The sequence below is a fragment of the Erinaceus europaeus genome, chromosome 13, assembly GCF_950295315.1.
Source record: "Erinaceus europaeus chromosome 13, mEriEur2.1, whole genome shotgun sequence".
Classification (NCBI taxonomy): domain Eukaryota; kingdom Metazoa; phylum Chordata; class Mammalia; order Eulipotyphla; family Erinaceidae; genus Erinaceus; species Erinaceus europaeus.
The window spans coordinates 57,702,002-57,729,631 of record NC_080174.1 but is presented as its reverse complement, the minus strand read 5'-3'; the positions used below and the strand labels follow the sequence as shown (position 1 = coordinate 57,729,631).

The 27,630-nt window shown below is 44.6% G+C and overlaps 1 protein-coding gene across 2 annotated transcripts in view; it reads left to right on the top strand.

Moving 5' to 3' along the window:
• The window catches only part of SLC5A9 (solute carrier family 5 member 9), a 39,065-nt gene extending 11,862 nt beyond the window's left edge, over nucleotides 1–27,203 (top strand). The window contains exons 2-15 of one of the 2 annotated variants that reach the window (XM_060205930.1): nucleotides 167–418; nucleotides 2,849–2,920; nucleotides 4,670–4,774; nucleotides 5,415–5,579; nucleotides 6,735–6,840; nucleotides 8,113–8,193; nucleotides 8,515–8,720; nucleotides 8,917–9,052; nucleotides 10,128–10,235; nucleotides 13,498–13,648; nucleotides 14,634–14,802; nucleotides 16,393–16,608; nucleotides 22,263–22,422; nucleotides 26,123–27,203. In XM_060205930.1, coding sequence (XP_060061913.1) covers nucleotides 278–418; nucleotides 2,849–2,920; nucleotides 4,670–4,774; nucleotides 5,415–5,579; nucleotides 6,735–6,840; nucleotides 8,113–8,193; nucleotides 8,515–8,720; nucleotides 8,917–9,052; nucleotides 10,128–10,235; nucleotides 13,498–13,648; nucleotides 14,634–14,802; nucleotides 16,393–16,608; nucleotides 22,263–22,422; nucleotides 26,123–26,331 — 2,025 coding nt within the window. In that variant the 5' untranslated portion in view covers nucleotides 167–277 and the 3' untranslated portion in view covers nucleotides 26,332–27,203. The remainder of the gene's footprint in view (nucleotides 1–166; nucleotides 419–2,848; nucleotides 2,921–4,669; nucleotides 4,775–5,414; nucleotides 5,580–6,734; nucleotides 6,841–8,112; nucleotides 8,194–8,514; nucleotides 8,721–8,916; nucleotides 9,053–10,127; nucleotides 10,236–13,497; nucleotides 13,649–14,633; nucleotides 14,803–16,392; nucleotides 16,609–22,262; nucleotides 22,423–26,122) is intronic. The other variant, XM_060205931.1, reaches the window with a different exon arrangement.
• Nucleotides 27,204–27,630: the final 427 nt, after the last annotated feature.

The window sequence follows — 27,630 nt, the reverse complement described above, 5'->3', positions numbered from 1 at the left end:
TGTATATGTATGTGTGTACTCACTTGTGAGTGTTCACAAGAGTGTGTATGTTTTGAGAGTGAGTTTGCAATGGAGGCAGGGAAATGGAGTCATGCAGAAGATGCAGGTGGCAGTTACAAGATGGGAGGTAGAAGTGTCTGCCAATTCATCAGAGCTTTCTCAGCAGGTAGTGGCACTTGAGGCTGTTTAATCATTAAAGGAAAGAAGTGAAACCAGGAGAACCTCAAAGTCCAGCCTGGCAGTGACTGACTGACAGAAGAGCCTGGAGCTGACAGAAATGGGGTCCAGAGCTTCAGGAGATGGTGACAGGGAGGGCACAGCCCTGGCCTCAGCACTGGGCTCAGGAGCCAGCCTGCACACCTACGACATCGTGGTCCTGGTCATCTACTTTTTTTTTGTCATCGCTGTGGGGGTGTGGGTGAGTAGACCCAGTGGTCCAGACCCTGCAGGAGAGCCAGAATCAGGCTTTCATGAACTATTGCTCAGGGGAGGTGGAGGGGCTGTTTAAGGAAGGCAGATCAAAGTCAGATAAAAGCCTATAGGACTCATTTTTCCAACCCCAGGTTTATAGATCAAGGAGTCTGTGCTCAGATTCTAACACCAATAGAGCTGCTTAGCTCTGGGAATAAAGGAAGTCTCTCTGAGCCTCCATTTCTCATCAGGACAGTGAAGGTGACAAGGACAATGTTGTACAGTGATAATGGCCATTCAGTAACATGATGATCTCAAATGCCTTCCCCAGTGTCCGGCACACAGCTAGCAGCACATGGCAGATTGAGCCTCAGAGGTATGTAACTTGCCTGAGGTTACACAGTAAGATAGACACAGGCATGGCCCCATCTTACAGTTCTCTCTCTCTCTCTCAATCTCTCTCAATATCTCTCTCTCTCAATCTCTCTCTCTCTCTCCTCATTTTATCTGCCACCTTTGACCCTAGCCATCTAGTGACTTTCTAAAGTCTCAACTCTGCTCTCTTCCCATGCCAAGATTCAAACTCTGAATTTTTAATTCCTGGCCCCTCTGCCACCCACTAATTCACATTTTGGTAAGGAGTGTGTCTGTCAAAAGAGTCCAGGTTCATGTGCCAGAAGAAGGAGCCAAGTAAAGCCAAGGCCCTTCTAGTCTCAGAGCCTTGGTTTTGTGGACAGGGACCAGGCTTATAGATCAAGGAGTCTGTGCTCAGATTCTAATACCTATAGAGCTGCTTAGCTCTGGGAATAAAGGAAGCCTCTCTGAGCCTCCGTTTCTCATCAGGACAGTGAAGGTGACAAGGACAATGTTGTAGAGTGATAATAGCCATTCAGTAACATGATGATCTCAAGTGTCTTCCTCAGTGTCCGGCATACAGCTAGCAGCAATGAATGACTGCTGTTATCACGGCAGCATTCCAGAGAAATGCCAGTACCTTTAGACCCACTTGCCAGGTGGAGGGCGATTTACATCCCAGGTGGTCACATAGTGGGCTATGATCTCAATTGCATTGCCTGTAAAATTGATTCAACAGTCCCACCTCCCAGAGTTGATGTGAGAAAATTGACACAGATGACGGTGTTCTGCTTCCTAGGCAACTTTCAACAAGTTTATTCCTGTCATTGGGCCTCAGTTGCAGATCTATAGTATGAGTTAGTTCAACCAAGGACCAGAGATGATCATAGAAACCAAAGAGAGGCCTCCCAGCCCCTACACACTGATGTTCCCTCTGACTGATTGCTTCTTTTGGGGAAGAGCTTTGTAAAATTCTCCTTTTCTCCTAAGAGGCTACTGACTTCAGAATCTTAATAATTTCCCCAAGTTCATGTTTTCTAGAAATGCTTTCTCTGTCTTTTTTCTTTTTTAGACTTTAAGATGAAAGGCCTTATTAGAGCTAATCATGGAAATTTTATGATAGAAAGGTCTATTAAACAAGAAGAGATACAGTGTCTAACTGAAATATACCAACCAAAAGAGCCTCAAAATATATGAAACTAAAACAGACCTTCTGGAAGACAGAAACAGATAGTACAATAACAGTAGTTAATATTTTAGTGTTATACATGCAATACTGGGTAGAAAAACTAAGATAAAACCAACAAAGGTGGAGAAGACATAAATAATGCTATCAGCCATATCTTCCTAACAGAAATCTATAGAACCCTCTTCCTATTGACAGCAGTATCTATGTATTTTTTTCACGTGGATAAGAAGCACTGTCCAAGAGCTTTCATCTGCACTGCCATTTGATTATTTTGTTCTTGGTGTTGTGCATAGGGCTTCATATTCTGAGTTAAATTTTTCAAATAGCAAGAGAAAGACATAAATAGAGAGCCATAGTGGCAAAGCTTCCTCCAGTGTGGTGAGGAAAGTTCTAACTGACCACTTGCAAATGTTGACAGGTACTGGTTCTAGGGCCCAAAGCAGCCCAAGTAGTGGGTCTGATCAGGCCAAGGCAAAAGAAGCCCTCCCCCCAAACCAGAGCCCCACCTGCTCCCCACATTCCAAATCCTAGTGCTTTTTGCCCTCCCAGGCTTTGGATGGGGGTCCTGAGGAGAGGAAGAGACAAGATGGGTTCCTATAAGCCACTGTCACCCAGGAAAATGATGCTAAATTATTTCCTGGAGCAATATGTGAATGAAGAGCAAGATGGGGAACCAGAACAGGTGACAATAACAATCACAGGAACTTGCACTGCTCTGTCCTGAAGGCTTTTCCTCTCTAAACTCCATATCAGTCCTGGGGGGAACAAGGATCTGAGGGAGAAGACTCCTAATGTCTGACTGTCTCTGTTATCACTTTCAAGTCCCCAGTGAGGACAGGAAGTGAGTCTGGGAGATGCTCAGGAGATCCTCATCTCTCACCATTTCCCTTCTAGTCCTCTGTTCGTGCCAGCAGAGGGACAATTGGCGGCTATTTCCTGGCGGGGAAATCCATGAGCTGGTGGCCAGTAAGTTGACCTTCCTCTCACCACTCTAAACACCATCTTACCTTCTTTCATCTCAGTCAAGGGAATAGTACCCCAGCACACACACACACACACACACACACACACACACACACACACACACACACACACACACTACTTGATTTTGGACTCCTCAGTACACAAAAGCACCACTGAGAGATTCTGCTTACCTACAATAATTTACCAGCCACTTGTTACTAAGTGTAGGCTGTAGGCTAGACACTGTTCTGCAGAGAACTATCTAGAATGTTCCTGCTATAGAGAAACTCAGAGTTAAGTGGGGCACCATAAGATTAAGGCTGAGCTACAGCAGCATGAAAGGAGGGATCCAGGTAGTGGCACACCCGGCTAAGTGCATATTACCAAGGACCCAGATTTGAGCCCCTACTCCCCACCAGCAGAGAGGGTCCACTTCGGGAGCAGTGAAGGTGTCGTTCTAATAAAATGGTGGGTGGGGGGAGAAGGGAATGGGAAAAATGGCCTGTGAGAGCTGTGGATTCATAGTGCCAGTACCTGGAGGCAAAAAGAAGGAAGAGGAAGAAGAGGAGGAGAGGAAGAGGAAGAAGGAGAATAGGAAGAAGAAGAAGCACGAAATAATAGGGGACTAGGTAGGGGGTATTGGGGGTGCTGTACAAGTCTAGAGGAAGTCTCTGCCCCCCCACTCAGTGAGAGTGGGATGAGAGGAGATTTTCCTGTGAAGGTGACATGGAAATTCAATACTGAAGAGCAGTGAAATGAGGGAAATGCTAAGTCAGTGCATATAGAACCATACCTGATACTGGCAATGGTGAATTTTAGTACTTACGTCCACAATTATTTTCTATTACTGCTAATACCTCTTAACTGTGTATGAGCAGTGGGCTGGACTCCAGAAGAAAGCATAACTCTGCCCCTTCAACTCCTCCTTTTTCCTGGCCTTGATTGAGGCCTGCAGAATCTGGAATACAGAAGGCTTCCTGTTCCCATGCCCCAATCATTGTCCTTCTCTCTGAAGACTCCTAGATATATGGTCCCAGAGCAGAGTCATAGCTGCCTTGCATGGTCCCTGCTTCTCCTTGGCTTCCTCTTCTTCATATTATCTCTCTCATTGAACCCCAAGCAGTCAGATACTTCCTTTTTCCTAACATTAATTCCTCCCTATGTAAATTGAAAAGATTAACACATATCCCTCAAAATATCACTGGAGCATAAATGCATTTATGCATGTAAAATGCTTGGTACTGTGCTTGACACACAGTCTGTGCCTAGTCTATGTCAGTTTTGATCCTTTCCTTACTCCCACCCCCCTTCTCAACTCCATTTCAGATTTCCTGAGTTCCTTCTCTCTCTATCTCTACTCCAGCTCTTAAAACTTGTGCTCCTGGGAGTTGGGTGGTAGTACAGTGAGTTAAGTGCAGGTGGCGCAAAGCCGCAAGCACGGCTGTAAGGATATTAGTTTGAGCCTCCAGCTCCCCACCTGCAGGGGAGTCATTTCACAGGCGGTGAAGCAGGTCTGCAGGTGTCTATCTTTCTCTTCCCCTCTCTGTCTTCCCCTCCTCTCTCCATTTCTCTCTGTCCTATCCAATAACAATGACATCAATCATAACTACAACAATAAAACAACAAGGGCAACAAAAGGGAATAAATAATAAATAAATATTTTTTAAAAAGAAAAAAAAACTTGTGGTCCTAAGTCCAGAATGATTGAGATTACAACTGACCTCTGACCCTTGATCCCACTGTATCTTGCAGATTGGAGCATCTCTGATGTCCAGCAATGTGGGCAGTGGCCTATTCATGGGCTTGGCTGGGACAGGTGCTGCTGGAGGACTTGCTGTGGGTGGATTCGAATGGAACGTAAGGAAGTTGGGCTGAGACTTATTGGGGATAATGGAGTCTGAACTCAATCCATTCTACTCTATTCTTAGCACCAAAAGACTCCTCAGAGGTCTTTTGGGGGACAGGTATTTGGGGGGCAGGGGTTGATTGGAAAAGTGAGAATCAGTTTTTGCAGATGAAGAAATCAAAGACCGGGGGCTGGGTGGCAATGTACTGGCTTAAGAATGCAATAGTGTCAAATGCAAGGATCCCAGTTCGAGCCCCCCAGGTCCCCATCTGCAGCGGTGTGTGGGGGGGTTGCTTCACAAGTAGTGAAGCAGGTTGGCACGTATCTATCTTTCCTTCCCCCTCTCTATCTTCCCATCCCCTCTCAATTTCTCTTTGTCTTATCCAAATAGCCTCCAGGAGCAGTGGATTCATAGTGCAGACACTGAGCACCAGTGATAGCCCTAGAGACAAAAATAAATCAAAGATAGGAGGACCAGAGGAACTCATCAGATTTGCTAAGTGACCAGAGGTCACCCAAAGCAACATCAGATTTCAGGTCCCTTAGCTCTCTGCTCAGGGCTCTCTCAGAGCACAGTCATGCCCCTGGGAAGGTAGCTGGCCCTCCACCTGTGTCTAAGACCCCAGTGTCTTCTTTTCTCCTTTCTCCCAGGCAACCTGGCTGCTTCTAGCACTCGGCTGGATCTTTGTCCCAGTGTACATAGCAGCTGGTGTGGTGACAATGCCTCAGTACCTGAAGAAGAGGTTCGGAGGGCAAAGGATTCAGGTGTACATGTCTGTCCTATCTCTCATTCTTTACATCTTCACCAAGATTTCAGTAAGTGCTCATTCAAGTGTGGCTGTCTTTTCTGAAAATTCTGAGTATAAGGCATAGTGTGGTTTGTGGATGGATGGATGGATGGATGGATGGATGGATGGATGGATGGATGAATAGGTGGACTGAAGGAGGATGAGGAGAAGTGAGGGGGAAAGAATGAAGGATAAAAGGAAGTAAATGAGGCAGGGAAGAAGACAAGGAGGAAGGGGAGAAAGAAAGCATAAATCCACATGCTTTCAGTTCCTGCTTCCCTGCTGCAGCAGTGGAGTCATCAAAGAGAAATGATAAATGTGACTGAGTGAATGAGAGTCCCTCTATTCAAAGAGCTCATGATGTCGCACCAGGTAGAATGCATACATTATAATGTGTTGAAGGCCAAGTCAAATTCCTCAGTGCCTATGTTTGGGAAGAAGCTTTATGGGTGGTAGGATATAACTACAGGTCTCTCTCTCTCTGTCTGTCTGTCTGTCTCTCTCTCTCCCTTCCCTTCTCTATTTTTCTATGTCTCCATAAAAAAAAAAAGAAAAAGAAGAAAGAGGGAAAGTAAAGAAAAAAATGGTCCCAAGAAGCAATGGATTCATAGTATAGGCAGGTCTGAGAACATGATGATGGAGGAAGACCTAGGCAGGGAGTTAGAGAGTTATGCAGAAAACTGAGAAATGTTTTTACACATGTACCAATTACTGTATTTTACTGTCAACTGTAAACCATTAATCCCCCCAATAAAGAAAATATAAACAAATAAATAAAACTGTTGCCAGTGGGGCTAGACAATGGCGCACCTGATTAAGTGCCCACATTACAGGGCAGAAGGACCCAAGTTCAAGCTCCTGGTCCTCACCTGTAGAGGGAGAGCTACACGAGTGATGAAGCAAGACTGCAGGTGGTTCTCTGTCTCTTTCTCTCTCTATCTTCCCCTTCCTTCTCAATTTATTTCTGTCTTTATCCAATAATAAATAATTTTTCAAGTCCCCATGCTTCTTTAGCATCAGTGAACTCATATTAACTCATATTTTTCAGCTTGACACTTAAGACTTGTCTTGTTCTTGTCCAAACCAAGAACACTTGGCATTGCTGAGCAAGCAGGTGACATACTCTGGTAGCTATGCCAGGAGCCTTGGGTGAGCTGGGCTTTTGGGTCCTGGCTTTCTACAGACAGACATCTTCTCTGGAGCCCTCTTCATCCAGTTGGCCTTGGGCTGGAACCTCTACCTCTCCACTGTGATCTTGCTGGTGGTGACAGCTGTCTACACCATTGCAGGTAGGGCCAAGGGAAGGACACATAGGATGCAGTACAGAGGCAGAGACTGAAGAACAGGGAGTTGTGACTGTGGGGGCTTCTAGCTGTAGAGACACTGAGGGAAGAACTGGAGGAGGTATAAAGGGTTATAAAGAGGAAACAGCCTGAGAGAGGAGACACAGAAAGAGTGTCATAGAAGCAGAGTCATAGAAGCAGAGAAGTAGGATCAAATGGAAAGACTAGAAGAAAGTAACAGAGAAAAGGGAGAAAGGACAGAAATAGATGCAGAGATAGAGATGGGGCAAGAGACATTTAAAATACTGAAAAGACTGATTTCATAGGAAATAGGGTAGCAGCTAGAGGACTATTAATGTGAGATATTCCAGATAAATGTTATAAACCCACCTTCCATAGTCATGTCTGAAGCACCTCTCATAGGCTTAGAATCACAGGCCTTGGCCCATGGGACTGGGCCCTCAGGAGGATGGCTGGAGTAAAATCAAGCAAGGCTAAGTTAGGCTGGAAAGATGGGGAGGTAGCTCCCCACCTGCATGGGGCAAGCTTCTTGAGTAGTGAATCAGTGCTGCAGATATTTTTATTTGTCTCTCCCTCTCTTATCTCTCCCTCCAACTCAATTTCTTTCTGTTCTATAAAATAAAAAAGAAAATAAAAGGAAAGAAAAGAAGTGAAGAAGAGAAGATAGGAGAGAAAAAGAGAGGAGAGGAGAGGAGAAGAGAGGAGAGGAGAGGAGAGGAGAGGAGAGGAGAGGAGAGGAGAGGAGAGGAGAGGAGAGGAGAGGAGAGGAGAGGAAAGAAGAGGCCCCCAGGAACAGTGTATTTGTAGTACAGGCATCAAACCTCACCAGCCCTGATGGCAAATAATAAATAGCATAAGACAAGAAAAAAAAAAGAAAAGAAAAGAAAAGAAAAGAAAAAGAAACATGATGAGGAGATAACACTGCATGGGAAGGAGAGACCTGTCCTTGAGTTCATAGCAAACTAATTGACTTCGGATACTGAGACAACTGACAACAGCAGAGTGGAAGCTGTAGTCAGAAGCTATTGGAACAGAAAGGTTAAGCTAAATGGCTAGGACTGTAATCAGCCTTGACCCTTCTGAGGCAGGCAGAGGAGATCACTCCTTATGGAGAAAGGCAGGTGGTTGGAGTATACCTACTAAGTGGGCCCTGTGTCTCCTCTGCTCTCCTCAGTGTGGTTAAGCACAGGGCAGGTGGGCACCCCGAGAGGATGCTCCTGTTGAAACTGACTGATGAGTCCTCTCTTGGATTTTCAGGGGGTCTCAAGGCTGTGATCTACACAGATGCCCTACAGACAGTGATCATGGTGGGGGGAGCCCTAGTGCTCATGTTTCTGGGTAAGTTGGAGACCTGAATGTACCCCATTTGTACCCTTAAATTCCCATCTTTATCTATCTTTGTTCCTTTTATGGTGGACTAGACCTTTCCAAAATACAGTCATGTAACCCCCTCCAGACAGAGCTTCTCAAAGAATGGGACTGTCTCTATTCCAGACCAAGGGACTTGAGCTTGGTCCTGAAATCCACTCCCCATTCCCAGTTTGTATTTCAGTTCCAAGCCCAGTGTTCTCACATGGAGATAGAAACCAGCTGTGGGGTGTTGTGACAACTCCATGGGGTCTCTGAGCTCTTTCACTCACTTGTAGTCTCTCTTCACAGGCTTTCAGGAGGTGGGCTGGTATCCAGGCCTGGAGCAGCGGTACAAGCTGGCCATCCCCAATGTTACAGTTCCCAACACCACCTGTCACCTGCCTCGAACGGATGCCTTCCACATTTTCCGGGACCCTGTCAGTGGGGACATTCCTTGGCCAGGCCTCACTTTTGGCCTCACAGTGCTGGCCACTTGGTGCTGGTGTACTGACCAGGTAATCCCCAGCCATGGTTGGCTAGGTTCACTACAAGCAGAGGGACTCTCTGTGGGAAAATCTGACTTCTTGATATAATAGGGGTGCTTCAGAACCATTCTTAGCACTCATTCCAGGCCCTGTGTAAGGGAAGAAGAAGCTGAGTTGAGCTGAGCAGACATGGTCAGAACAACACACCCTACTGCTGCCTTTTCAGGTCATTGTTCAGAGGTCTCTTTCTGCCAAGAGTTTGTCCCATGCTAAGGGAGGCTCAGTGCTGGGGGGCTACCTGAAGATGCTGCCCATGTTCTTCATTGTCATGCCAGGCATGATCAGCCGGGCTCTATACCCAGGTGAGAATCTGTCTACCTCCTGGGTAGTGTTGAGTGGGACTGAGAGCCAGTTTCTATTAAAGTATATTAGACTTTGTGTATCAAACATTCAGTAAGTATTTTCAGTAGAAGAAAGTGTCAGGATGACTGAGTAGCCTAACATGTATGACTGTGTAAAAGAAAACTATATCTGAATGCCATGTTTAAATTCCACTTTCCTTTATGAAACAAGACACATTTCTTTTATTATTAGTATTTATTTTTTATTTTTTACTACTGTACTTATCAGCTCCAGCTTATGGTGGTGCTGGAGTTGAACCTGGGACTTTGGAGCCTCAGGCATGAGAGTCTGTTTGCTATTATGCTATCTACATTCTTTGCTTTCCCTTTTGGGGGGAAAGACTAACTAAGACATTATCTTCTGAGGATATTTTTTTGTTATCAAGATATATCAAGTTCTATTTCGAGAGAGAGAGAGAGAGAGAGAGAGAGAGGAAGAGAGAGAGCACATATTGAGCTGATAAAATAGATAACTTGTATAATGTAATGCTTTACCATGTGCATCCACCAAGTTCAAGCCTGGCCCTCACCACATGGAATTAAGCTTTGGTGCTGTGATCTGTTTCACTCGCTCTGCATCTCTGTTTCTTCTTCTTCTTTTTCTTTTTCTTCTTCTTCTTCTTCTGAGAGAGAGAAAGAATGAGAGAGAGAGAGAGAATGAGAAGGAGAGAGAGAGAGAGAATGAGAGGGAGAGGGAGAGAGAGAGAGAGAGAGAACATACTTTGCCATGCATAAATCCCAGATTATGAACCCAGGACCGTATGGGAGGTGCTATAGAACTAGGGAAAGTTCTGCTGATGCATGTGCATGTGGATGTGTATGTATCAAAGACTTGTATTATTTACCAATTAGGTTTTACAAGTGGCACAAGTTTAAGAAATTAACCAGATAGATTCCTGGTTGCTCCCAGTGTCTACCAACCTCTTGGCCTTATGGATGCCAGTCCCAACTGGTCACTAATGAGCACTGCACTATGTAATCCAAGCAAATAGTGAACCAGCCTTTGAAATTTCTAACTTCTACCACTTTTGTACAGATGAAGTCGGCTGTGTGGATCCTGACATTTGCCAGAGAACCTGTGGGGCTCGAGTGGGATGTTCCAATATTGCCTACCCCAAGCTTATCATAGCTCTCATGCCCATTGGTGAGTCTGTCTCTCCCAGCCACCCTCCACTCCTGCCTCCCACCCTGATCCAGTCCTCACTGCCCAGGAGAGTATGAATATGGATTCAAAAAAAAAAAAAGAGAATTAAGTATCTCACTTTTTTTCATTAGTGATTTCATAATGATTAACAAGATTGCAAGATAACGGGTTCAATTCCATACATTTCCCACCACCAGAGTTCTGTGTCCCATCCCTTACCACTAGAAGCTTCTCTAATGTTTATCCCTCTGGGAGTATAGACCTAAATTCTTTATGAGATGCAAAAGGTGGAAGGTCTGGCTTCTATAGTTGCTTTCCCACTGGACATGGACATTGGCAGGTTGATCAACACCTCCAGCCTGTTCCTATATTTCCCTAGTGGAGTAGGGCTCTAAAGATGTGAGACTTTGGAAAACAGTGAAGTCAATCGCCCAGGGATCAGGATGATGTGATGGTAGCATTGGCAAATTGGCATCTGAAGAACTTCTTCCCTGCTTCCCCAACACACACACACACACACACACACACACACACACCACAAACACATACCATGCACATACACCACATATACATACCACACACACAATCCCATGCCTTTTACAGTTACTCATGAGGTCCCTGCTGTGAGTCCTGGTGATGCAGGGACAAAAGGGAAGTCCTCATCTCCCTAATCCCATGCATTCTCCAAGGAACCCAGGAAGAGAGGAGCCCTAAAAAGACATCTGACCCAGCTTGGGGAGGGGGTATCAGGAGAAAGCTAAGTCTCAAGGACATGGTGGACAGACAAAGGAGGAATAATGTCATTCCAGGGAGGGGTCCTGCATGTGCAAAGTTCTGGGGTTGAAAGAGAAGGAAATGCAAAGTGAAAACAGATGGGTGTGCAGGAAAACACAGAGCACAGCCTTTAATTTCAAGGCAATGACTGGTCCAGACGTGGGACAGTGGGCAGTTTATTAGGCAGGGGCTAGCAGTCCAAGGGAGTGATTTTGGTGGCTTGAGACAAGCTGATGATTTTAGAGAGGAATGGAAGAAGTTTAAAGTTTGAAAGACATTCATGAGGCATAGTTGGAAGAACTCAGTGTCCATTTGCATTTGAAGGACAAGAAAAGCAGAGAGATTAAAGAGGGCTTCTGGGGGCAGAGGGAGAACAGCAGGTTTATGAGAGAAGTTGATGAGAAGAGAAATTGATCAAAGAATATGTGGTTGTGTATGTATGTGGGGCAGGGGGGAACTAGACCAGAGAATCTCAGTGAAGCTGGTTGAGGGAGGCAGGCAGGAAGGCAGGAGGGACACAGAGAAAGGGTACTAACAAAGCTGTGCGTGTCTGGTGTGGAGGCTGAGGGGAATCACACTAAACAAAGGAAGGAACCAAAGGGCCTGGAGGAGGATGGTCAGTTAAATTTGGGACGTCTTGAGTGTCTCAGGCAGACATCCAGAAAGTAGTTATAAATACGTAAATCTGAAGGGGAAAGGTGGCTGAAATGGAGATACGCAGGGTAATCATCTCCCTGGGGGTGACAGTCCTGTTTCTAATCTTTGCTCTTTATACTCATAGAGACCTCAGGTGTCAGTGTTTCCATGAATTCTTGCTGCAGGAGGGAAAATAGAGGAGAGAACTAGTCCAAAGATCACCCAGCAGTTATTTGTAACCAGGAAACAAATCAGGGCTTCTACCTCCCAGGTTGGCTTAACTTGACTTTAACCCCAGTGTCTATGAAAAAAAAAAAGCACAAAAGTCACTGAAACACTTGGCCATTGTTTTAACTGAGATGCACATGTGACTCATTCATTATATTATATATTAGTTTCAGGTGTCCAACATGATTTGGGACCAAAATAGGTCTCGATAACATCCATTCCCTATACATAGTTATACATTTTTCCTTGTGGTGAAGACTTGTAAAATCGATTCTGTTAGTGACTTTCAAATATTTAAAAATGTACCATTAGCTACAGTACTCAGAGTGTGTACTAAATCCTCCTGAGTTAAATACTTTCTAAACAGAAATGTGCTGCCCTGGCACATAACTCTGACTCCTCACCCAGGTGGCAATCAATCTATTCTCTGTATCTGTGAGGTTGGGAGTTTTCTTTGCTTGATTCAGGGGTTGATAGGGCTTTCACACTGAAGAAAATTATGAGGTGTTTGTCTTTCTCTGACTTTTATTGCACTTAACATAATGCTCTCTATTCATTGTCACAAATTGCAAAACTCTTCCCTTCATGTAGCTTTATTTCATTTATGTTGCATGAGACAGAAGAAAAACAAAGCACTTCTCTGGCATGTGAAGCAAAGGGGATTATACTAGGAGCCTCAAGCATGTGAGTTCCAGGTTCTACCAGCTGAGATATACCCCAAGTCACGAGATTTACTTTTTTAAAAATGTCTGAAGTATACTCCATTTCATATATATGTGTGTTCATAGACACATATCTCTATAGTTGCTTTTCATTCTCTTTCTTCATTCACCCTCTAATAGACACTTTGGTTGTTTCTATATCCTGAATATTTTACATAACACTTCAATAAATATGGGGTGCAGGTTATCGTCCTGTTAGTGTGAAGATGCTAAGCTATGAATAACCTCTCTCCCTCCCAAGGACTCACAAATAAGTATCTAGAAGCATTGGATCCCAGACTGAGATGTCAAAGTGGCAGGAGAGTATAAAATATATCCTTCTATAATTAAGTATTATTATTTATAGTTTTATAATGTGTTAAATGTTAGATACAGGAAAAGTGTTCAATGCTATAGGTTTTAGAGCAAGAAGGAGTGCGGAAACTACTCTTCTAAGGATCATTTTGATATTTATAGCATCATTTGTGGGTCATAAATGATCAATTTCAAAATTAACATTATTGCTAGGATAAAAGCTTGGTTGCCTTAGCAGAGCCAGACTTATTCCTGATTTGGGGCATTGAAGAGTCTACTAGTGTGTGCAATTTTATGGAAATGCACAGAAGAAGGATGTATATAATTATAACTGTGCCAATAGTGTGGTGCCACTTTTTTATAAATGTTTTTATTTATTTATTATTGGATAGAGACAAAGAAGAGAGGGGAGGGGGGAACAGAGAGGAAGAGAGACAGAGAGACACCTGCAGCCCTGCTCCACCACTCATGAAGCTTTCCCCCCTGCACCAGGGACTTGAACCTGCAACCTGGCACACTGCAATGTATGTGCCACCACCTGGCCTTGAGTGGTGTCACTTTTTCTTGGATTTGGGCCAGCTGTGCACACACATCTCTGCTCTCTCCAGGTCTGCGGGGCCTGATGATTGCCGTGATCATGGCTGCCCTAATGAGCTCACTCACCTCCATCTTCAACAGCAGCAGCACCCTGTTCACCATTGATGTATGGCAGCGCTTCCGCAAGAAGGCGACCGAGCAGGAGCTGATGGTGGTGGGCAGGTGTGCTGGCCCCTCCTCCCAGAGCTCCCTTGGCTATAGGCAGTACCCCACCTGCTCTTCCCACTGCACTGGGTTTCCCTGGGGAGAGGAGCTTGCTTTGGGCTCTCAACAAGCCTTCAGAGCCCCTGAGTTCTATCACAATCTTCCTACATGACCTCAGGTAAGTCCCTTCCAACTTTTGATTATTCTTTCCCCTTCAGGGTATGGAGAAAAAAAAAAAATCTCTCCCCTGCCCACTAAGTTTTCTATTGGATTTGATCAATTGGATAAATTAGAAAATAGGAGGTAATGGAGAGAACTGGTGTGCAGAACATTTTGAAAGAAATGTCATTTTGTTTCAGCACACCTGTCCTTTTTTACTGCGGCTCAATTCATTAATCTGTGGTGTATGGACTCCATCTACTGGTCATCATTATTATTGCATCCAACACATTCAAGAAAATTTTTTTTATCACCTTGTTTATACACATGCACAATGAAAAAAAGAGAATGCACCTTCCCCGAGCCACAGTCAGCTAAGAGAAATCATAAGAAGGTGAAACTACTGATATGATTTAAAAGCCACTATAAGGGACTATTAGAGCAGCAGGAGCCTAAATAGGAGGACGTCCCTAGAGACTGGCATCATCCTAGGTTTGAGCTGCACAAGCTGGTACCAAGCATGGCCAGAGTCATTTACTGAAGTGAGTGCTAGGATTAAAGGTGTGAAATTTTTCACCTGCAGGTGGGCTGCATGGCTTCAAAAGCATCTAATTAAACATTCTGGGCTCCTTGGAGTCTTGAATTTTGATATTCTGGAATCTCAAGAGTTTAAATTTCTGAAATCTTAGCCTTTGGAATTCTGGAATTTTAGCATACTCTGATTTAGTGGCTGTCCATGCATTCCCAGCTGTCTCTTTTTCTGGTTCCTGTTCATCATCTTCACCTCACCCCATAGTTAACTGCCCTGAATACTCCTCACATCCACCCTGTGCTCTCCCTTTAGGGTGTTTGTGGTTTTCCTGGTCATTATCAGCATCCTCTGGATCCCCATCATCCAGAGTTCCAACAGTGGGCAGCTCTTTGATTATATCCAGTCTGTGACCAGCTACCTTGCCCCACCCATCACTGCCCTCTTCCTGCTGGCCATCTTTTGCAAGAGAGTCACAGAGCCTGTGAGTATAACTGCACACATTGCACACCTGTATCTCCAGGCACCAGAGAGGTGAAAGCTAGACCATCCATGACCTGGTCTCATGGTCTGGTGTCATTTCACTCCTCTCTCTCTCTCTCTCTCTCTCTCTCTCTCTCTCTCTCTCACACACACACACACACACACACACACACACACCTTAGACAAACCCACTACTCCTTCTAGGCTTCCATCCTCCTGTCTATAGCACCTAGTCTACATATATTTCAGTCAGTCACAAAACACTTATTATTCCCAATGGAGCTTCTAATGATGCAGGGGTCTGAAAAGACCAAATAGGTCTGCTACCACTGAATCAGTAGGAAAGAACGTGATTCAACCGAAATAATGACTCTAATCCAACTGCTGCTCTAAGAGTAAAGTCCAGTAACATTTCAGCCTAATGGAGGTAGGAGGGGGGTTGTGAGTCTTCCTGGGTGAAGCAAATCTAAGCTGAGACATAAAGAATTAAGGGCAGTGGGGAGAGCTTTCTGGACATAAGGAATAGTGTCTGTGAAGGTCCAGGGCATACTAGAAGGTATTTAGGGTCTGTTCTACCCCTAACCTACAAACTTCTATATCTAAGCAAAATCACAGCAATGGTGATGATGCAACAGTGAATTTATGGGTGCAATTACCAATATGGCATTGCACTGAATATAAAAATGCACTGAATTCTAACAGAAGCCCGAGAGGAGTTGGAGTTGCCAGAGCTCTAACCTTGGTTATTCCCAGAAGAGCCTAGAAAAGACAGACCCAAATCTTCTGGCTGCATCTTGAGAACACACTTCCACAGGGACCATGTAAAAGTCAAGATTACAGAAAAGTGATCATAGACACCTCTCCCCAGTGAATCTAAGAAAGGTGTCTACTGCTAGAAGAAGCCTAAGCTCCCTGCTAAGAACTACAGTGCACAGTAGAGCTCAGATGAATCTGGGTGTATGCATGTGATTGCTTCAGAAATGTTAAAACCAGCATCAGAAACCCAGTGTTTCAAATGTGAGCCACCAAACTCTAAAATGCTGAGAATAAAATTAAGTAATACTAAAACAGTGCTTTAGCCCTGGTGGGAAACTGGGAAATGGACTTGAAAACACTGTAGCAGACCAGGCAGAATAGTGGGAAGTAAACAATAAATAAATAAATAAACCCACAAAGATGGGAAAATAGAAGCCACAAACGTGATTCGTCTGTTCTGTTTTCCCCTTTATCGTAACATAAGCATGGAAGAGAGTTTATTCCAACAGTGTATCCCATCCTAATGGAATATTAAGTATCTATCTATATTTAGTGCTTATTAATTTCACCATGAAAAATTGAGTCATAACTCATTCATTCTGGAGTAGATCCAGGATCCCAATTCTAGTCTGTTGGAATTTGGAGCCTGGGCCCCTATCCCCACTCTGGCTGTCTTTCAGGTAGGACATTGCTTCAACATTAATGGGGAACTCAGGAACATGGGCTTGCAAACCTGAGGACAAACCAGGAAAGAGATTTAGAGCAGAGTGACTCTTGGTTTTTCAGGGCTACCCCTGAATCTCATGCCTGCCCCTTCTCTGCTCTTTCTCCACAGGGAGCTTTCTGGGGCCTCCTGTTTGGCCTGGCAGTGGGGCTTGCACGCATGATCCTGGAATTCTCCTACCCAGCCCCAGCCTGCGGGGAGGTGGACCGGAGGCCTCCTGTACTGAAGGATTTCCACTACCTCTACTTTGCGATTCTCCTCTGTGGACTCACTGCCATTGTCATCGTGACTGTCAGCCTCTGTACCACCCCGATCCCTGAGGAAAAGGCAAGCACTGTGTGCATCTGTGCACCCCCCCACACACACACACACACGTGCACCCCATGGAACTTTTCCACTGAGCTTGAGATTGCTCGGTTATAGCTTCCCTTATTGCCACACACATGTTCTGTTCTGGAGAGGGGTAGCTCGTTGCACTATGAATGCCCTAATGAACAATGAGTAAGTCCATTGGCAAACGACTCAGCGAGCATCTGCTGTGTGAAGACCACTGTGCTGGAGTTACAAAGATGAATGGTCCCTACTAGTGATTGTCCACAGGGATGGAAACAGACACTAGCACAAAGTGCACTGCAAAGAGAAAGTGCAGAATAATCAAGCTGAAAGAAGGGGAGAATACAGGAGAGGCAGAGTCACTCCAGAGTATGGGATAGGGTGCAGGAAAGGTGAGGAGATCCCTGAGAGGGTCACCTTAGCTGAGCCTTGAAGAATTAAGAAGCATTTGTGGCCTGGTCAAACAACAGCTCCTTATAAGCAAGCAGGCCATTCATGGATGAACAAAGAGTGGCTGACTTCTCCAGCAGTTCACTCTAGAAAGCATCTCCTCCTACTTGCAGTCTCACTTCCTCACAGAAGTTTTTCCCAATTAAAAACGTTCCCTGGGATCATGTAGGGGTGCATCCAATTGAACACATACATTCCATGTGCAAAGACCTGGGCTTGAGCTCCCACTCCCCTCCTGTGGGGGTGGGGGTGGGGAGGCTTCAAAAGCGATGAAGCAGGTCTGCAGGTGTCTTATCTTTCTCTTTCTTTTTTTTAAAATTTATTTTTTATTTAAGAAAGGATAAATTAACAAAACCATAGGGTAGGAGGGGTACAACTCCACACAATTCCCACCACCCAATCTCCATATCCCATCCCCTCCCCTGATAGCTTTCCCATTCTCTATCCCTCTGGGAGCATGGACCCAGGGTCGTTGTGGGATGCAGAAGGTGGAAGGTCTGGCTTCTGCAATTGCTTCCCCGCTGAACATGGACATTGACTGGTTGGTCCATACTCCCAGTCTGCCTCTCTTTCCCAAGTAGGGTGGGTCTCTGGGGAAGCAGAGCTCCAGGACATATTGGTGGGGTCTTCAGTCCAGAGAAGCCTGGCTGGCATCCTGATGGCATCTGGAACCTAGTGGCTGAAAAGAGAGTCAACACACAAAGCCAAACAAACTGTTGAGCAATTATGGACCCAAAGACTGGAATAGTGGACAGGAAGTGCTGGAGGGGTACTCACTGCAAACTCCAGTGTACCTCTGCTTTCAGGTACATATTCTGCACTTGTTTATGGATACATGTGAACATATGCTCTCTTTCACAGAACCTGGTGTATATCTAGGTTTTTGGACTTTGTTAGAAATTCCACCTGGGGTGGAATTAGAGAATGCTATGAAAGGAAAGGTCTCACCCAAGTAATGAAGCTGAAGGGTTGTCATTCCACACTTGAAGTCTCTGGACACAGTCTGAGCTGAAGCATGTTGAGGTGGCAATCGTTGCATTGATTAGGTTGCGATCAGCTGATGCAATATTATTTGATATGGATTGGGAGAGGCATGCGGGAAAGTGGGCCCTATCCTAAGGTTCCAGGACTGGGGGAAATATAGGCTTCATAGTGGAGATGTGAGGTTCCTGCTGTCTTAGGGTTCAAAAAGACAATGGATAGTTAATGTTATCACATTATTTGGTAATTGGGTTAACCTTGAAAAGTCCCCTTGTTAGGGTTTGCTGTATAGTACCCAGTATCTTGTAAATAGCTGTGCCACTGGTTGCCTCTGATCTACTTGGTATAGGCTTTTGAGCGAGTCCGCATATCAAATACACAGCTTATATATTAAGAAGACTCAGTATGTGTTTTAAAAACTTTGAGACATACAATTAATTTTACCCCTCTCATATTAATTAACTAGTGATTTATATGACTACACTTTACTAGGAGTGTACATAAACACCATTCCCACCACCAAAAGACTGTGTCCCATCCCTCCCACCCACCCCCACCCCCCACCGGCCCAGGAAGCCGCATGTCTACCCCTCACCACAGGGTTTTTACTTTGGTGCCCCACTTTCAATTCAGTCAGATCCTGCTTTTAGTTTCCCTTTCCCCAGGTACCCAACAACAGATGAGTGGCTGAAAAAGCTGTGGTATATATACACAATGAAATACTATACAGCTATCAAGAGCAATGAACCCACCTTCTCTGACCAATCTTGGACAGAGCTAGAGGGAATTATGTTAAGTGAGCTAAGTCAGAAAGATAGAGATGAGTATGGAATGATCCCACTCATCAACAGAAGTTGAGAAAGAGTATCTTTCTCTTTCTATCTCCCCTTCACCCTTTCAATTTCTCTCTGCCCTAACAAAAAAGAAAAAAAAAAAAAAAGGAAAAATGGCTACTGGAAGCAGTGGATTTGTAGTGCTGGCACTGAGCCCCAGCAATAATCCTAGTGACAAAAAGAAAAAAGATCCTTCCCAGGAGTCAGGCTGTAGCGCAGTGGGTTAAGCGCAGGTGGCGCAAAGCACAAGGACCAGAGTAAGGATCCCGGTTTGACCCCCTGGCTCCCCACCTGCAGGGGAGTCGCTTCACAGGTGGTGAAGCAGGTCTGCAAGTGTCTTTCTCTCCCCCTCTCTGTCTTCCCCTCCTCTCTCCATTTCTCTCTGCCCTATCCAACAATGACGATATCAATAATAACTACAATAAAATAAGGGCAATAAAAGGAAATAAATAAGATAAATATTTAAAAAAGAAAAAGATCCTTCTCTGGATCCTATTTTCCTTAAGTTACAGCTGCCTCTCTCTGTGTATTTCACTGTAAACTTTTCCACACTGCACTATCAGGTTTCACGTCCACCTGTACAGTCTGACTGTTGTGACTTCCCATTGAAAATTGCTCCCACTAAGACTCCTGCAAACAGCCTTCTTGTTGATAAAGGTCACTGCTCAGGGACTGGGTGTCTGTCAGCATTGCCCCCAGGTTTGAGGTGTCTATCAGGGTATCTCCTAGGCGCGGGGTATCTGTCAATGTCACCCCCAGGTGTAGGGTGTCTGTCAGGGACGCCCAGGTGCGGGGTGTCTGTGGGGTCACTCCCTGGTGCGGATTGTCTGTCAGGTGCTCCCAGGTGTGGCTGTCTGTCAGGGTCACCCTGACACCTGGCTGACACCTGGCTGAGCACAGTTCCAATGTGCAAGGACCCTCTTTCTAGCCCCCAGTCCCCACCTTCAGGGGAAAATCTTCGCAAGTGGTGAAGCAATACTTCAGGTGTCTCTCTCCCTCTATACTCCCCTTCACCCTTCAATTTCTGGCTGTCTCTATCCAATAAATATTTTTAAAAATTTAAAAAGGTCATGTCCCCATTTAACCTTAGTGAATTGTGAGGACAAGCAGACCCCACTGGCAACTTACTCTAGAGTAAGACTCTCTTCTGTTTATTTCCATGACATTTTTCTCCTATTTCTTTCAGTTTTCTGATAACTCTTCTGCCTTGTTTTTGGGGTCTTCTTCTAGCACTTAAATATCATGGTTCACTAGGGACACACTTACATCCTCTGATCCTACTTAGCAACACATAGTTAAAAGTTGTCCATATCCATGCTGATGTATTCAACAACCTCTACCCAAATAAAGATAAAAGTATTTCATTCTCTGTCCCTAGTCAAAGCCTTTCTCTCAAAATTGAAGGACAAAATTCTGAGTTCTGGTTAATGACATAGAGATGCACAGTCCTTAGGCAGCTTAAGAAAGATATGCAGTAAGTATAAATATCATTGAGAGATACATAGGAGGAAAGCAGTAGCCTAGGCTCTCACAACTCTGTTAGAAACACAACTGGATGCTCAGTGGAATGGAGCCCTGACACTCCACACTATGCATTCCTGTAAGAAATCATGGGAAAGGCAGAGGGAAACATAGTTCAATGTGTAACAAAACCAACTGTCTGGAGAAAAAGAAAAAGTCTTGTCGGAAGATAGATAGTTCAGAGCCCAGGTGGTCATGGATAATCTACCTGCCATCAGTCATAAATTTGCTGTCTTCTTTTCCACTGATCCCCCAGAATCAAGAAGAGGGAAAGCCACTATGGCTGTATCCTCATTGTAGCTCTCTACTCGAGTTCTACAAATTAATTATTTATTTATTACAAAGAGAAATTGAGAAGGGCAGGAGAAATAGAGGAGAGAAACAGAGAGAAACTAGCAGCACTGCTTCACTAATCATGAAGTACCACCCCCCCCCCATAGGTGGAGATGGGGCCTGAGCCTGGGCCCTTGCTCATGGTTACATGTGTGCTTAACCAGGGGCACCACCATCTGCCTCCCCGAGTTCTATGAATTCTTCAAACTCAGGCCAGTTGGTGGTGCCCCTGGTTAAGCACACACATTACAGTGCACAAAGACCCAGGTACAAGCCTCCTGGTCCTTATCTGGAGGGGGAAAGCTTCACAGATGGTAAAACAGGGCTGCAGTTGTTTCTCTGTTTCTTACCCTATCTTCCCGTCCCTTCTCAATTTCTGTCTCTATCCAATAATAAATAATAAAAACATTTTTCATACTCATCTCTCTCTCTCTCTCTCTCTGTGTGTGTGTGTGTGTGTGTGTGTGTGTGTGTGTGTGTGTGTGTGTACCTTCTCCCCTCCAACTCTAGCCTGAGGAGCTTATGCTCTTTAAAAAAAATAACAACAAAATAACACTCTCTTCTCATTCCAGCATCACCAAAAAATCATTACTTCTTCCCATTCTGTGAGAGAACAGTCTAAGGCAAGAAGCTGACAGCCATGTCGCCTGCTTATCTGAGTATCTATCTATCATCTATCTATCTATCTATCTATCTATCATCTATCTTTCTACCTATCATCTATTGTCAATCTATAAGCTCCCCATAATTTCACTTCTATTTCTTGTAGTCTTGAATAGACCCCACTGGCTACAACTCTTACTCTCCTATGAGTTCCTGCCCTTAACCTCAGCTGCTCATTTCTTTCACTTTTGCAGCAACCTCCAGACTGGATGGTCTCTATTCACTCTGAGAGATCTTGGTGTCATGCACTGGTCTCTGTCTCTTTTTTCATACTTCCCCACCCCTTTCAATTTCTATTTCTTCTACTAAATAAAATAAAGCAAGAAATGTCTTATTGGGAAATGAACTTGCCATGCAGACACCAGCCCCGGAGGTAACACTAGTTGCAAAAAAAAATTCTAGGGGGAATGATAGATAGCTCATCTGGTACTTTACCATGCATATGGCCCAGGTTCAAATTCTGGCTCCACATATTCCTGGGGAAGCAAGAGTCCTCAGTGTGTGTGTGTATCTGTATCTGAATCAAAATGAAATAGTCTGTGATCCAACAGCAACAACAACAAAAAGTATCATTCTCAATCCAAAAAAATTATTTCTATGCACAGGAGCTGCTGTGTGTAGATAGGGCTGTGTTTGATCAGATGTATTTTCCAGTGCCTCACACAAGTCTGGCATGGAGTGAATGCCAAGGGAGTGCATGTCTCCAGTAATAGAACAATAGGGCCTAAGACATCCTGATTTTCAATTCTCTGCTTGTGCCTTGAACCCCTTGTTGCTTTGATGAACTCCCACAAAGAAGGTTCTTGTGTTCTAGAGTAGGACTTCTCTCCAAACGTAACTGAGCTATTAGTATTTTCTTTCCCTCAGCTAGCCCGCTTGACTTGGTGGACGCGGAACTGCCCCTGCTCAGAACTGGAGAAGGAGGCCCCTGAGCACACCCCAGAGGCTTCAGAAGTATCTTCTGGAGAGCACCCTGCAGGAGATGGAGCGACAGAGAATCCTAGCCAGGATCCAGAGCAGCCCCAAGGTAGGCTGAAGATGTGCTGGGGGCACTGATCAAGGAGAGGAGCTCTGGGAACAGACACCATGTCATGGAGCCCCTAAAACCCTATTTGGGGTCATGGCGGCTAGGGTGTCTGAGGAAACCCCAAAAATATCACACCTCCCCATGCCTAGGTGACTATTAAATGATTGCTTCATTTAAATAAGATCAAGAATATGGCAAATGGAAGCTGAAACATTGTCTTCATTACTGAAAACATGTAGGTGGAGAGGTATAATTTATATCCACGGAGAGGTATACTTCTTACTACTGAACCTCAACTTTAAGCTGTCACTCACCTATCACCGTGAGCGCTGCAGCTGACAAGGAGGAGGGAAGACTGAGCCAAGCATGACTGTTTTATCTTCCTCAAATCTACCAACAGGGAAATCCATTATACTGAAACCCCTCCCCAGGACAAATGAAGTTGGGCAGAAAAATCAGTAATTGAGTTCTCATGTGGAAGGAAATTATACTGTGTGACAGAGAAACAACCTCTCCTCTGCCATTTACTATTTCCTACTAAGTTTAACAATCCTGTCTATAGCCACACAGAAGTTCTTCAGGTACAAAGGCACTCACTTGCCCATATAGTTCTTTCTTCATTAGCTTCCCCCAGACCAACCACTATTCCTATAAGTAACCTCCCAGAGCTGTACTGGACTATACACATTTTGCTTTCTGGTGGTTATTATAAGTGTTACAATAGCAGATGAATTAAACTTACTCCAAGACCATATACTATCTGTTACAGTATACAAATTGTCCTGTAGCATGAATAACCACATTAAGATATTCTGATATAATAACAAACATCGTAGAGTTTCCTAAATTATAAAACTCTCAAGATGGTCAGAGAGCTAGAGCACCAGGTAGAGCATATGCCTAACCAAGGTACTTAGCCCAGGTTGGAGCACTAGCACCACATGGGAGGTGCTGTGACATCAGAAGCTCTGGTACTGTGGTATTAGTAATGTCTCACATTAAAGCCTCAGATCAATTCCTCTTGGCATTATGAGCTAAAATTCAATTCTTAAATGTACTGCCTGCTCATTTAGAAGGAGTGCAGTGCCTGGGCAGAGTTAAGGTATCTTTGACATCTGTTATCGCCCATTGTGTCAGGAAGAATGCCTTTAGTACTTTTTTTAAAAGTGCTTGTGTCCTTATATGGTGTTTCCAACTTGTAACAATGATCACAGCATAAGCACATCCCACTAGGGAAGAGAGAGAAAGGCTGGGAGTATGGATTAATCTGTTAACACTCATGTTCAGCAGGGAAGCAATTACAGAAGCCAGACCTTCCACCTTCTGCATCCCATAATGACGCTGAGTCCATACTCCCAGAGGGATAAAGAATAGGGAAGCTATCAATGGAGGGGATGGGATATGGAGTTCTGGTGGAGGGAATTGTGTGGAGTTGTACCCCTCTTACCCTATGGCTTTGTCAATGTTTTCTTTTCTTTTCTTTTCTTTTTTATTTATAAAAAGGAAACATTGACAAAACCATAGAATAAGAGATGTACAACTCCACACAATTTCCACCACATCTGTTTTATAAATAAAAAATAAAAAAAATAAAGGGTCATCAAAATGCATTTACTGGATTCACTTTAAGCCACTCAGCCCTGTGTCCATGCCACATATCAAGAGCTCTGACCTCATGGGGAAGCCATGATTCTACACTAGGGGTGGAGAACGCCAGCCCCAAGGGCCATATACAGTCTGTGAAATCATTTGGTGTAGCCCTGCCAAAGTAACTGCAGTTGGGGCTGAAAATTCAATAAATCTAATTTTTTTTCATAGCAACAGTAAGTGCTAACTTTTTTTTTTTTTTTTGCCTCCAGGGTTATCACTGGGGCTCGGTGCCAGCACTACAAATCCACTGCTCACGGAGGCTATTTTTCCCATTTTGTTGCCCTTGTTGTTGTGTTATAGTTGTTGCTGTTGTTGTTGTTGGATAGGACAGAGATAAATCAAGAGAGAAGGGAAAGACAGAGAGGAGAAGAGAAAGAAACTTGCAGACCTGCAAAGTGATCCCCCTGCAGGTGGGGAGCTGGGGGCTTGAACTGGGATCCTTACACCAGTCCTTGCGCTTAGTACCATATGCGCTTAACCCACTGTGCTACCGCCCAGCCCCAGTGCTAACTTTTAAGTTGGTAATTTTGTAAGGCCTGTGAATGAGGTTATAAATATCCAATGGCCATTGACAGAAACATTTTCCCCACCCCTGCTCTAAAGACACAGCCACTTGCCCAAAACGAATAACATCATAAGCCCTAGAATACCACCATCATCTACCTCAGACTCCAAGCTTCTTGCTCAAACTGTAACAATTAAAAGACAGTGACTGGCAGAGTTCGCTTCATAAAGTGCAGCTAAAGCTCAGATTCACTCTCCTGATTCAAACCAGCCGAGTCTCATTAGTTCTGGTGTGTTTTGCTTAGTAGCAACACCTGGCCTTTTCTTTAAGTGTTGTGGTTCATATACCAGATGTTGTGTTTTCAAAATATTTCTGTCCCCAGTCCTGTCATGCAAAGGACCAGCTTATGACCCATAAAAATCTTATGGCACAGAAGAAGCATCTGAAAGCATGAGCATGTGTGTGAAAGTAGGGAGGGGAGAGAGAGAGAGAAGAGGAATGATATAAAGTGGAATGAAACCCCCAAAAGAAAACATGGAAGGTCATACTTTGTTCTATTATGACTGAACCCCATGACGTGCCAATCCACCTTTTATTTTATTTATTTATTTATTTATTTATTTTTGCCTCCAAGCTTATCATTGGGGCTTGGTACTGGCACTACAAATCCAGTGCTCCTGGAGGCCATTTTTCATTTTTTACTGGATAGGACAGAAATAAATTGAGAAGGGAGGAGGAAATAGAGAAGGGTAGAGAAAGAGAGACACCTGCAGACCAGATTCACCACTTGCGAAGCGAACCCCCCTGCAGGTAGGGAGCGGGGGCTGGAACCTAGATCTTTGCACAGGTCCTTGCACTCTGTACTATGCCAACCCACCTTCTTTTAAGCTTAGTTTTAAATTAACTGCTCTCCCTTTTTGCCTCAGAGAGACCCAGATCTACCTGTCCAGCTTATGAAAGTTTTGGCACTGTCTCTTGATATTGAGAACATTAGGCTGGCTCCACGATTTGTTACACTTTAGAGCTATCAATTCTCCATGCACCTGAGATGCATCTCAAAACAACCTGGAGAAAAACAACACACTGATTTGTTTGGGACAGAACTCACAATGGTAGCAGATGAGTGAGGTTTGAATCAGTCAGGTGATGGCAGAAAGGATACAGGAGAATATCACTGACAACCAGCTCTCTGCCCTTCCTGGGCAGTGCAGCAGTCAATCTGGCTCAACTGTAGCTTCCTTCCTGGATGAAATGATGCTCCCTACTCCATTCACATGTCAGGGGTGTCCTCTGAATTATGATGCACTGCACTACCCCTCATCCTGAGCATTCCACCTCCTCAAGCAATGAACTGTCCAGGGTCCAAGCTCAGTCTACACTCGCCAGCTCAACACCTGTCTGTGTCATGCAAACTGGGAGAGGAGGGGGATCACCACTTTCTTAGGTTTCTCATCATCTCTCTCTCGTTTTCTTTCTTCACTGCCCTTTCTCCAACCTTGCCTCTCCCTTCCTGTTTCCATTCCCCTTCTGGTTTATTTCCTTCAGCTCTGTGCAGGTCCTGGGGGAAGCTGATCTGGGGCTGGTTCTGTGGGCTCTCTGGAGCCCCTGAACAATCACTGAGCCCAGAAGAGATGGCTGCACTGCAGAAGAAGCTGACCAGCATTGAGGAGAAGCCTCTTTGGAGGAAGGTCTGCAATCTCAACGCCATCATCCTGCTAGCTATCAATGTCTTCCTTTGGGGCTATTTTGCATGAATGCACATCAGCAGAGAGAAGAAACACAGTCTCCTGCCACAGAGGCAGGTTTTCTCCCACCTTGCTACTTGAACTGGAGGCCAAAGAGTTGGAGACTGCAAAAGCCTCTAAGAGCATTCCATGCAACCTCCACAGCAGCCGTGTGTGAACAAATAGAGACCCAAAAAGAACAGAGTTTGTTCAGGCCCCAAGCCAACATGTGCTGGCTCTTCTGACTTAAGTTCTCTCATTGCATTTATGTTAGATCCAAATAAGTGACCAGGGTGGGATGTAAGCATGGTGACAGGAGGCAATTGAGGACAGGCAGCTCTGGGGGTAGGGTCTCATCTAGGTGCTACACAAAACCTGCCTCTTTGGGTGACTGAGGGAAGGGAAATAGGAAATAGGTGAGGATGGTATCTAGGTCTAAGTAGAAAGGGAGATTGGGTCAACGTACTCTGCCACTTGAGGAAGACTAGTCCTAAAATTGATGCATCCTGGAATGGTCCTAACTATGATCATGGAATGCAAGCTCAGACCTATAGGAATGCAGAGGTTAAACAGGCCCCTGATCTGAATATGGGTCCCAGATCAGATCAATGGGGTTTACAGTCAACAATATTTATATACTGTTCCCATATTTGGGAGCTACTCTCTTCCCTTATCTAGCTTTCTAATCTTATTTCCAACTTTGACACCATCTCCCCAGACAATATTTTCAGCCCACGTGGCATGTTAGCTGTAGGGCTCAGGCAAAAATTAGTAAAGTCATGGGCCCCTCAGAATGTATCAAAAATAGACCTACTAGCTTTTTCCAAAATGGAGACCCCAAATCTCATATGCTCTATTCTTATCTTTAGGTTTCTGTTTATTAAACACATTGTTCTGCTTTATATCTTAATGCTTTTTCTGCAACCAAGTTGCAGATCCTACCATAATGCCATTATGATTTCCCTAGGCAGATAACCTCACCAATGTACCCTGGAACCCAACCTCTCCAGAGCCTTGCCCCAGTAGCGAAAGATAGAGATAGGCTGGGAGTATGGATCAACCTGCCAACGCCTATGTTCAGCAGGGAAGCAATTACAGAAGCCAGACCTTCTACCTTCTGCACCCCGTAACGATGCTGGGTCCATGCTTCCAGAGGGATAAAGAATAGGAAAGCTTCCAATGGAGTGGGGGGGGTGGTGGGACATGGAACTCTGGTGGTGGGAATTGTGTGGAATTTTACTGCTGTTATCCTACAGTCTTGTTGATCATTATTAAATCAATTAAAAAGAAATGCCTCTTCCCACTTTCACATTCAAACTTGTGTAGTCT